The 12,327-nt window shown below is 45.2% G+C and overlaps 1 protein-coding gene across 1 annotated transcript in view; it reads right to left on the bottom strand.

Annotated features, from left to right (window-relative positions):
• Positions 1–12,327, bottom strand: part of LOC126534331 (actinia tenebrosa protease inhibitors-like) — a 48,269-nt gene that overhangs the window by 14,359 nt on the left and 21,583 nt on the right. The window contains exon 5 of the mRNA XM_050181611.3: positions 2,426–2,483. Within this exon, the coding sequence (XP_050037568.2) occupies positions 2,426–2,483 (58 nt within the window). The remainder of the gene's footprint in view (positions 1–2,425; positions 2,484–12,327) is intronic.

Genomic DNA, 12,327 nt, shown 5'->3' with positions numbered 1-12,327 from the left:
CGGTGCAGACGTGTTCCGAATGGCTCACGACCGATACCCAACTTTCGGGCTTACATGTCCGCTTGCAAACACGTCACTTCACCCCAGGTTAAATAACGCGTGACATCGAAGCGCAATAAACTAGTTTTAGCGAAAACGAAGCAACCAACCTGAGCGCACGAACGAATGAATCCGTGCCGCCATGCACTCGAAAATACCGGTAAAAATTTTAAATCCAGGCCAGAGGTCACGTGAAAGATCGATGATGCTGAACGCTATTTGCGTTTATAATGACAAAGAAACAATGAACTTACTTACAAAGAATACAATATCAAATTAGCAATGATAATTTCGCCCTCTTTTTCATGTAATAAACGTGCTTCGGTAATTGTAGGAGAAAATTTGCAGAAAAAAAATTGCTCTTATTACGGCGCCTCCAGCGGAAAATGTTCAAACTAACGTAAGCATCCCGAAGTGATATTACTATGGTGGTTTTGTTAGCAGCAGCGCGCGGTCGATTTTTTCGCCCTCTGTGGCCATTTGTTGAACTTGAGAGTGTGCGGGGCCTGACTGAGTCCGAAAGCCGTTCACAGATTCACGTGGCTTCACTATCGTATTCAGTTACAAAAACCTTTCAAACACAAAATAACGGCACTTAAGAACCACTAATTAATTAGCAATAATTTTTCATCAACTAACCTTCATAAATTTTTAAGAACTACCTAATTTATAGCGTAAACAATAAATACTACGACCAAAAAATGCGACTACGAAACTAGCGGTAACCATCTGTACTGTTGAAAAAGTGTGCTCAAAACGAAGCTCGGTTGCGCCCGTTTGCATGCACACATACACACCCGAACGCTACCTTAACGTTTGTCGCGCCACCTAGAAATAAAAATTACTACTAGTTTTGTTAAGTTTACAAAAATAAAGCTTCTAAAATAGTTTGTAGCGTCTTTGCAGATGACGAGGTGACAAGTAAGGTACAATAAAAGTCCGTTACCTGTATTTCTTTCATTTCCCTTTGGTGTTAACTGAACATACGAGACCTGCAGGCTTGGAACATGACTGGACGACAGTTCGGCGAGGCTCAAATAAATCGCGTGCTTCTTTCAAGGCGAGAAACGGGAGCAGCCGCAGATACAGCGATTAGCTGTGATACTGTTGCGGCTGTTGCTGAATCTGAAGCTCTTTGAAGTCAATGGTTATAGCGGCTGCGCGATGCGATCTCAAAGCGCGTTCATTCTCTAGTACCACGGACATTGGACAAAAAACTATATTTGCTTTACGGACAGAGGGTACGTCGCAGGAAATTCGAAGACCCTACCCGTGTATGTTTGTAGCGTGTGCGCGCTTGCATCCTACGGTTCCCACAGTGCGTCCGATGCTCGAAGGTAGCGTCGTCGCCTGTCGGCACCTGTCTTATCACCGGCCGCGCTGCCGCCGTGTCTACTTTTGGGGAACACCACATGCGCGTAGTCACCGTGTTGGCAAGTGAATTTCGCATTCTTCTGCTCCCTGAAACGTGCTCATTTCGGATCGTACCAATGGTTATGTCATCTAGTGTATGTTAAAACGACGATGGCATTTGTACACCGGCGAAGAAATAAATCGTTATGAACTTGGGCGGTCATGAATCTAGTCTAACGTTGCAGTTCTTACGTAGCGAAAATGGCTACGAAAGTGGGGCGGTCCCGGAGATAGGCGCTTCAAAGCGCCAGCTGTAGCGACAGCACCAGGAAGTGGCACGCGGCGCACACGCCAAGCATTTCAGAGCTTACTGGCTTTCGAATGAGAGGAGTATGCGCGCGCTCGTGGCCTATTGGTTAGAGTACCGGGCTCGACGGCCGACGTTCGATTCCACCCCATCGGTCACACAATTTTCTATTAATGAAAGCGAGGCGAAAGAGGAACCTACCTGCCGCAAAGTGAGAGGAATGAGGTTGGAACGCATCGCAAAACATGTTTGGAAAGTCTTCATATGCGAGGCCTAATTATTGTATACTGGACTCAACTGCTACACAACAAAACAACAACTAGAAAAATCAACACAAATTACCCAATAAATTGTTTATTGAGAACACTCAACGGTAATATTGTTGTGCAAGGGTTGAGTGAACTCAATTGCTCTTGAAAATTTGTTGAAGTCCGTTGTTTCAACAATTCCCCAACAATATATCAATGGTTAATCAACACTCATTTTTGTACGGGACCCTCGTTCAAGGTTGTCTCAGAGGCAATTGCAAGGCATCGTAGTTGTGTGAACAAAACAAAATCGTTATGAATGGCCGGCGTTCAAAACTGCTTGCAGTTTTGCTGGTATTTAATTTTCTCATACTATTGACGTACTGATTTTCTTATGCAGTCATGCATGGGCCCAGAAAGGGCCTTGGTGTTAGCAAATGAAGTAAAATAATTGCAACCTTCTGCAGCTACTACTCACCAAACGCGGCGCCGATGAGAGCCAGGAAGATGTAGAGCTTCATCTTGTGCAGGTCGTTCTAGAACAGCGATGACCACCCTATTGAAAGTATCGCGTATATATACGCTCTAGAACAATAGCGTACACGCAACGTTTCCGGCGAGGTGTATCTATGCTCATTGAGCGGTTCGGATAAACCGTAATCTTCTCGCAATACACGCAGTGAACCCGTTACGAAATCCACTCACCTTCCCACTCTTACGGCTATATCTGTGATAGAAAGAGAACTACAGAAAAAAATAATAAAACGATGACGCCCGCTTTCGACCGACAAATATGGCGGATGTCAGCTTCCGTTCGTTATTGCACCAGCCTAAAGACCGTAACAATCGTGAAATGATGATAATTAAAGCCTCGTATTCTGCTGCATCACTTGCCACCAAAGGGGGATGCAAAGCGAGAATAATAAATCAACTACGGCGATAACAAACCACTGCAGGACAGCATTTCACACCAAAAATTTTAAACCCAAATAAAATATTTCGAGTACCGTGCTCTTGCCTATGCACGTGATGCAAGAATTCAGTGGGATGACGGGTAGCCTTGTTCTCCGTTTTCAGATATCTTGCTTCGTGCTTAGTTTTCAGTTGCGTGTCCTGAAGAAGTTCACTGCAAAAGTAACATATTTCACCCGCAGAGCTGGAGCGTGAACACGTTGTCACCAGGACATCGTAGAGATGTGCGGGGCTCTGGTGTTGTGCCTAGTATATCCCGCGCCATTTCGAGCATTCCCGTCTTTTGAAGAGGAACCGGTACGATTCTGCTCGAGCAGGGAACTAGTGCGGCCGCACATGCTTAAAAACTAAACATCACTGCGTGGAGTGCCTTGATCGGCTTGATTGTTGAAGAACAACCGGCAACATTGGACCAGAGGAACCCTACAGTGCGTAAAACACTCAGGGCGCGGTTATCAGCGGCTTTACCACGAACAACCTACTAGCCGTTACCCACATGGAATAGACAATGATATGTCACCGGCGAACGGAGTGGTGGTTTGTACGACCACACTGTTTACATTTTGTCTTTCGGCTGCGTCTTTTGTGGGCCCTCATAATGTAGCATGCGAATTAATTATAAGGCATTTATTAACCCTTCTTGTATTCTATTCTCTGCAGTCCTATTTCTTTGTGTTTTCCATTATCTATCCCCTGTAGTTCGTTAACCCTAACATAGCTTGTTAGGGTTACTGCAAACCACTGAAGGTGCTTGCCTTCTCGTAGCAGCGATACAAAAAATGTTTATGGTAAGAAGCCGTTGTTTTAACAACCAGTGTTGTTTTCACAAGCAGCATAAGAAAGCTAAAAGGCAGTACACACTGGGAGTATTTGCAGCATAGGGAGAGGATAGAAAGTAATCAATTTCGGGCCTACAGTTTTCTCGAGGTAAATGCATTTTCTGGTGCAATTACGGTTTAATTTGCAACGTTAAAGAAATATACAAATGAGCTTTCAGCACCCTGTGCAGCCTTTCGAGCAGTGGGTCTCGAGGCAATGTCGCTGTTCTGTTGGAACTAAACATTTATATAGCATTCTGGAAATAAAAAAAAATATCTGCGCTTCCATTATTGTGAAGAGGGGTGCAAGCGAAGCTCGGTATGCGCCGCTCTTCGTTGTCATAACGCCTCCGCTTCGCGCTGCGTCACGGCGAGGCTGGCACGTCGACGACGAGACCATTCTCGAACGAGGTCCGGATGGTGTTCATCAAACGCCGCGTGTTCTTCGGGCGGACGCGCGGCCACCTCCCGCTGCCGTTCCTTCAACACAGCCTTCTCTTCAGCAGAACAAACCAAACGCGGCCTCCTGATCTTACTGCCTGGCCTAAAGTCGCGCGGTACGATGCGTGCTTGGTTAGCGAGCATGCGATCGCACCCTTTTCCTTTTATGGAGAGTGGGACGCCTGTGATTGGCTAGTGCCTTGCGCTGCGTCTACTTCTTTGGGCACATAAATCCCTGATTTAAAGGGCGCCTGTGCGGAACCGACAATGGCTGATTCGGCTAGCGTGGTGGTTTCGCAGCCCGACAAGCACTTTTTATTTTCTTGCAGCTTGAGTTTGTTTCGCATGGCAACACCAACGACGGCACGAGTGAGGCAATACTAACTTCGCCATAATACGGAAGTAGATGTAGGCGTGTTTCCTGTGAAGGGATTTCGCTATTTTCGTGAAGAGATTTCGGATTCTGTTGTGATGGAACTCGTTGTAATACATTTGTTGGTATGGGGGGGGGGGGGGGGCTATGATAGTAAAGAGAACAGAGCCTGCGTAACTCTGGTTTCCCAGTTGGTGGGACGGGATGATCAACATCTTTTGCTTATGTCATTGAGGAACATGGAGGTCTTTAAACCTAGAGTCTATCCAGCAAATATCAATACGGAAAACCTCGTTGCATTGCTGTACATTCATCCATATATGTACCATTTGTTTTACTTTCCTTCACTACACTCTGACAAATATGAAACCTGTATCTTATTTATATAAGGTGCCCAAAAACTAGTCCAGCAGCGCGACTGATTCTCGTTGCCCCTTGCCTGCCAAAACACTACCGCATACCTTTGTGAGATTTATTTGCCCTGATATCAAACTATGCAAACTGAAAGAGAACCCACGGTGAACAAAGTAATCGTAATCTTCTATTTTAATGTGTGTGGCCTGCCCTCATGCAGGAAAGAGCACATTTTGGGGGAACCTAAAGATACGGCGTGAAAAAAAATTAATGCCAGGTACACGTACGCTTGTCAAATGTCAGGAAACAGCGTATGTGGGGTTCTCCTGTGTTTGACTTCTCATTTTGCTTTGTGTATCGGTTCTTTTCTTCTGATTATCTGTGTTCTTTTTCTCTTCTGATCTTGGGATTGTATATTCTTTTGGTGTGATCATCTCTTTTGTTGGGACATTCTATTCTCTTATTGAGTAATTATTTAATTAATTAATTATCCTGTCAATTTATTGATAATGTTTGTTACTCTGATCTTTTCATTTATCATCTATATCGTCGCTTCAAGCTAGAATCGGCGGTTCATATTTCTTAGTGAAACACAGGAGAACCACAGCTCCGCTCTGCGCTGGCGTACCGCCTTCGCGGCTTCTCATTCTTGGGGTTCGCTTGTCTCCGCTGGTGTTTCGCTGCTGTTCCCTTAGCGCGAAGCGAGGGAATATTCACTCTTCGACGCCGCTGGCGTTGACAGATGAACGCGCTGACGTTCTGGCCGTTCAGCGTCCGTTATTTCCGGAGTGGGTGTGGGCTGGATTTAAACGGGGGCGCGTGCACCAGGCGCGCGAAACGCCGTCCAATGGGAACGCGTTCTCTTAGGTTTTCTCGCTTATACCCCTTTACGCTCTCGTATACCTCTTTACTTTCCCCTTCTTCTCTTCCGCCACCTGGTGGGCGCTAAGCTTCGCTTAAAGCAGCGCACCTCTTCGCGGATGCTTAGTGTGGCAGTGGCGCCATCTCTCGGCCAAACGTGGAACCTTCGCCTGGCGTGACAGACTCGCGCTGACAACCACGCTCCACTAGAATTGCGGGCCCTAAACAGCTTCGCTGTTAAAATGGAGGTATGGTGCTCGTTCATTCGATGACCATTCTTTTCTTAACACATAGCCCAGCGTGAGGTAGAGATACTATATTGTAGTTGTAAGACATACAATCTTGAGTTCTCGCTCCAAGCAATGTAACCCTTACTTTACCGCCGCATTGTGCAAAGCAGCAGACACTGTTTTCACGGGTACTGCAAATGCCGAATGTTTTAAGCAGTGCTGTTCTCGTGCATACAATGTCCGATTTTGCTCGCGTAGCACATGCGGCGATTTAGTGCCACGTATTCGCCGACAGGGATTGTCAAAGAATGGCACTCAGTAAAGAGCACTTCGCGCAGAGCGCGGCAACTGAGCCCATGTCACATGTGTAGCGCTTTTAAATGCATGAGATGCACAAATAGTAGATGTCACATTTATTGCTTCAGTGTTCAACACAAAGCGTACGCTACTCAAGATGGCATGACAGGCTTGTGGACTTGCGGAAGGGCTTTCAGGATATATTTTTGCGATTTATATCACAAAAACATATGATGTGATGATATATTAATATGATGATGTGATTATATGATGTGATGATATGTAAAATATATGTGATGATATATCAGTGCTTCTTCACGAATTGTGGCGAAATTCTACAATTGTCACGTGCTGTACGATAGGGTGCTCATAATTGCTGTTGCCAGTGATTTATTAAATGATATCAAGAGTCACTGATCTCTCTCTCTCTCTGGGGTCTTTGTTTTACCGAGTTAAGATTGTGCAAATATAAGCTTTCTAATATATCACCTGCATAACAGATAACATGATGGCACAGGGAAATATCCGACGGGTTATACGCACGTATAAAGACGTGATTTGTATCGCTTCAATACTGTTAACAAAGCTCGCTGCCTTACTTTTTGTTAGACACATCGAGAATACAAGCGAACGCAAGATCAAGTCACTCACCAATAGATGAAAGTCACCATTAACGACAATCGACAAAAATTAAAATTGTGAAATTTGAAGGTGGAGTTTGACCACTAATCACTTACTTTACTCAACAAACGTCGTGCAAGAGCATTATTACTGCGCCTTTTCCGTATTCTAAACATAAAACGCGTTTTTACCGAATATGCACAACTGATGCACCACCTTTGAGTTTTCCGATTAGTTATGGTGCTTGCTGTTGAAGAAGGCTCTACATAACTGCTTAAAAGGACACGAGGTAAAAACCAAAATCAAAAAGACAAAAAACGATGCCATGCCCTATCCTTCTGTAATCGTTGAAATGTTCGAGCATTCAAGACGTACCGCATATAAAGTCGCGATTATGCACTGACAGTGACGAATAGATAGAAAACAGTTACTGCAGAAACACCCTATAGGGCGATTTGTCAGATAGCGCATAAGCATTCTTCCTAGTTGCTCATCTTCCATACGTACATCTTTGCCGTATCCGAACACGTCTGGTCCTATTATGACGACCTTTTCTCGGTTTCTATTTTTTTGCATGCAAATAATCTAAATAATCTAAGTGTTAAAGCAAAATGATGCTAGATATTTATTAATTAAAGTAATTAAGTTCAAGCATGTTATATTACCCGTAAGCAATCCTGATAACTCGAAATCAACTGGGTGGAAATCAATCGAAACGAGGCATAAAAAACTTTAGGTAACCTAAACAATGATAAAAAAGGGTAATAATTTCAACCTTTATTACTCTTTATGAGGCTTAATATTTTCCCTAAGCTATACTGCAATGGGTTTCGGTATTCGTAATACCAAGAAATAATTGTCATTCCGCTTAAACAATTTCAGTGCAATTAGTCTCCATTAGGCTTCTGTGCCCTTAATGACTCCTTAGGAGTCTTATTTAGTAGTATTATTGCCATTGTATGTATTGCAACTAGTCTGTTGTCGCCCCAATTGCTCTTAATATCTCTTCAGGGTGGCTTGCGATATATAAAAGCATTTATAAATCTCAGTAGTCATACGGCATACTCAAATGTAACTCCATAGGGTCCCACGCATAAATAAGGAGCGCATTGTGTCACGCGCTCGAGATAGGCGCACGGACGACCCGGCGGACACATTTTCGAGTGAAGTAACCCGACAATGCTGACGCATTAAGCAAGAAGCAGATCCCACACAAAGTGGGAGTCGATGTTATGCGAAGCACTTTCGCGATAGTTGGCTACGCATCCTCGTTAGGGCTTGCAAAAAGCGTTACACGATTCCTTCTCCGTTCCGTTCGGCGCGGGCTGACGACGTGCCGATTGTTGGGTTCTACAAAAGTTCTAGACGAGAGTAAGAGATAGACGGATGATTACCTCATGAGACGCTACATCATATACAACCATGCTTACCTGTTGCTATGTCATGGCGTGTATGTTAAACTAGCGATGGAATTTCCATTCCGCCAAAGAAATTATTACACATTTTCAAACTTGGCCAATTATGAATATGGTACAGCGTCCTAACGTTTCTGCGGAGCGGTAAATGCTACGAGGAAAACACTGGCGAATGTGGGCTGATAGCGAAAGCGGGTGCAGTAGAACAAGCTGCGTCAAAGCGCGAGCTGTCACGAGAAAATTAAGACCGAAACAGGCATGTGAATCACGCGCCAGACGTCTCAGCGTGGCTTTGGCAAGACAGGATTATTTATGCATGCGTTTCTTGCCCCGCAAGTAAAGCTGCTGTGCTTGAAATCAAAGGTTCGATTGCGGTATCGTTGATGCATTCGCTGCTTTACAGATGTTTCAGGTGTGGCGCGATTGAATGCACCAGCTTCCGACAAAGCGTCTGGAATGAGGGTGCAGCGGCAGCGTCATCGGCTCGCATGAGAGTTAAGTAGACGCTGGCGTCCACACGAGGCACGAGCGGCTGGCATGCTCCGCCACGGGCTAGCGTTCCGAAGAAGATTAGTAAATGAATGCTACGCTAAGAGATCGAGCGTCGGTTTTTCCTCTGCAGCGAGAGCCCGATACTTTAACGGTCTACGCGGTCGCTCGTCGCCACAAGGCAAACAATTCTTCTCCCTAAAAGGAAACAGAATCGACGAACAGAATTCTTGGAAAATCCTTTTACATTTAATTGCAGCTTACACTACCTACCCTTTAGTGAAATTTCTCTCACATTCCCTTTAAAGAGGGCTAAATAAAGTTTTTCGTCAGCATCATCTCACAAAAAACAAACACATTTCATTTGTTAGATGAAGTTTCAATGAGTGTCAAATGCAACCACTATTTTACTATAGTAGAAATATTTGTTTATTGGAAAGGGTAAGACGTTTTACTGCACCGTACTTGAGAGCGGCTGCCTCGAGCCATAGAGGCCCAAGGGCGCAAAAATTTTCAATCGACCGATGTGACACATTGTTGTGAAAATTGTACTTCACTGCACGCAAGTACAGTCTCTTGCCTCCAAATAAGATAGGACTTATTATTCTGTTATAGTGTCATTCTAGAACATACATATCTCGTGCCAAATGTTCCCCGTATAGCACTAGGAATGGTCAATGAGCATTCAGATAAGGTTACTCAAATGCTGGCTTTATTCCTTCGAAACGCCCATAGAGTCACTAACATGTACTGTTAGAAATCTGAACAGAACGTCTTTGCGCCAGATGCGCAGCGCACAAGGCACCACATTTCTCCCAGGAGGCCGACTCCGCAGCTGAAGGCGCACAATCAAGTCATAGCCTTCACATGAAGGCACTCCGGATCAAGATCACCAACTGGGCTGAAACCTCTGCTGTTCATTTGTTTGATCTGGCATATTGGGGACGACATTGATAGCATTCACTACGATAAGGCCGTTGGGAACGGCGATGCAACATCCGCTCTCCAGCTAGGTGATCGGAAGGGGCCGATAAGGAAGATGTTTTTGCAGTGCTATTGTTGAAGCTTCTTTGTACGTGATCAAGAAGCAGTTCACATTGATCACCTTAACCTCATGCGTACATCGGAATTAGCATCATGAGTGGAAGCAACACGAAATGCACTCCTCTCCTTTGGATAGAGGCAGTTGGGCGTCTATATTCAGCAGTACAATTACCAATTTTCGGTAGGCTAAGGATCTGGGGCACTATGTTGAGGGTACATCTATGTTATAGTTGTTCAGACCTATTTATACTAACAGCGCGAACGCGTCTTATGCACCAGTGAATACTGTAGCTGTAGCCCCGCGATTGATTGCCCGCCTAAACATGTGGGGTCTAAAACACGCTGGCTCCAGATGCCCATCGAGTATCTCAATGAATACAGGCGTATTCAGGCCCAGCATATGGATTGTTTTGAGATTGAAACGTCCTGTGCAGTTGCACGCACCACAAAAAAAAAAAAAAAAGGCCGAACAGTGTGGGTGTAATCAAATTATAAGAAGAGGGTGGCCGCGCAGATCCCTGAGCCGGAATTTTCTATGAACAGTTCGTTCCAAAGCAACGACTAGCTGCGTACGGCCTTATGTTACAGATAAATAGCGCTTTCCAAGCATTGAAATGATATTATGACACAATAGGTGGCTGGGACCGCGCTAGTACCTAGTTTATGTGGAAATACGCCGTGCCAGAATTAGTCTGCATCCTAAAGCCATGGCAGATGCCCAACGAAAAAGCCATTTGCGGTTGCGCAAGAGCTGCACAGAGACCACGTGTATAAATTTCTACAGCACCCTCTTGCAATATGTTGACCACCACAAGTAGCCCGACACAAACGCGAGATACGGCAACACCCATTAGAAAACCATTAAATAGTTAATCGTACAAAATTGTTTGTTTTAGTGAACCAACTGGAAGTCTTGGCCGTTCTTCATTCTTTAATTTTATTGTATCCAGGTTTGTGTTTCACGCTGTTAGAAGAAATTAGGACTTCTTGATTTCTGAACCAGACTTGGCAGCCTCGTGTAACCCTAAGAAAAGCGCGGTCACATCATTTATCGTTTCATTGGTGCTTGGCCTGTTGCTTTAGCTGAGTGTGCTACCTTTATCTGTCCTTTCATATTTTGACATGGATGCAGCATTTTCGCATAACGGGTGCATGGACGGTTGTTGTGAAACACTGCATAGCAGATGTCGCATTACGTCTTAACGAACGAAAATGAATCTTTAAACTTTCTTCTAACCCTCGCATTGTAATAGTCAATCTCTAGTGGTGGGCTATTACTCGGTCTTGAGACTGAATCAAATAAAAACTGAGAAGTCCGCTGCTCACTCTCCGCTGCAGCAAAAGCCGCACGATTGGCGGCTCTGCTGCCGCGATGTTCGCCTGCTTAGCGCGCGGCATCCTGCTGCCGAGTCCCTTCAACGAAGGTCCAAGCACTTTGGTCCCGCTCCGTTGTTTCTTGGGCTGCCAGCTGACCTGCGACGCGTTCAGCTTGAGGAATGCGAGCGGCAGAGTCCGCAGTGTGCGCATCGTATGCGCGAAGGCGTCCTGCTTCACGACGACGTCGTCTCTCGCCGCATCAAAGCCAGGTTCGACTGTCGACGTCGTTGCCTTTCAGCGCAGTTTAGCGCAGCAGTTTCCTTATTAGTGCCGTCGCAAGCGAAGCACCAGGCAGCGTGTAAGCGCTGCTGACGTATGTGGAAGCTGCACTCCGTTGGCGACGAGGCGTCACAGGCTATTCGGAAGCGATAGACCAACCAAGTGCGAAACATGCGTCGTCACCTCAGCGGAACGCTTACACTGCCTAAACCAGGCCACACCGCGTTGCGGCCTCCGCTGCGCCGTCTTTCTCTATGGCTGGACTATCCAAACGCTCAATGTCGGCACTCGATAGTCTCTTGATTCAGTACTTCGCTAAATGTTGTGTGTTCGCACCGACGTCACATCCTTTACAGGAAGTTGATGATGGACCACGGTATAATAAGCTTTCCTGTTAAAATATCAGGAATCCGCATAGAGACGACTTGATTCGTTATTATAAAATTTTCGATGTTTCCACACCCTTAACATCGTTAATCATGCGCCTTGTTGTCGAGAAGTATTTCGAGAATTATTTCCACATCTTCGTTTAATGTTGACAATGGTAAGCGCTTCCAGCGTTTCAAAATACGAGTTCTAGCGAGCAAATGTGATGTGACGATGTATGACTATCTCGTAGCTGAAGGATTTCTTTAAAAAAACATTGAAGGGCGCTTTACCTTTATCTTTAGGAGTGGAACGCGATAGCATTCAAAGATTCCCGACTGCTTCTCACGCTTCGCGGCAACCGCAGCTTTCTTGCGCATGCGCGGTTGCGAGCGCCATCTGGATGGTGTTGTTTCAAGGAGCCGAGCCGCTTTGTAGATGACAGAAACGCTGGAATAGGGGTTTCAGCGCATAGTTTCAGCGCAACATAGTTATGTTTTCTC

The sequence above is a fragment of the Dermacentor andersoni genome, chromosome 7 (assembly GCF_023375885.2).
Source record: "Dermacentor andersoni chromosome 7, qqDerAnde1_hic_scaffold, whole genome shotgun sequence".
NCBI classification, from domain to species: Eukaryota; Metazoa; Arthropoda; class Arachnida; order Ixodida; family Ixodidae; genus Dermacentor; species Dermacentor andersoni.
The sequence above is the reverse complement of the archived record's forward strand: the minus strand, read 5'-3'. Positions and strand labels throughout refer to the sequence as shown.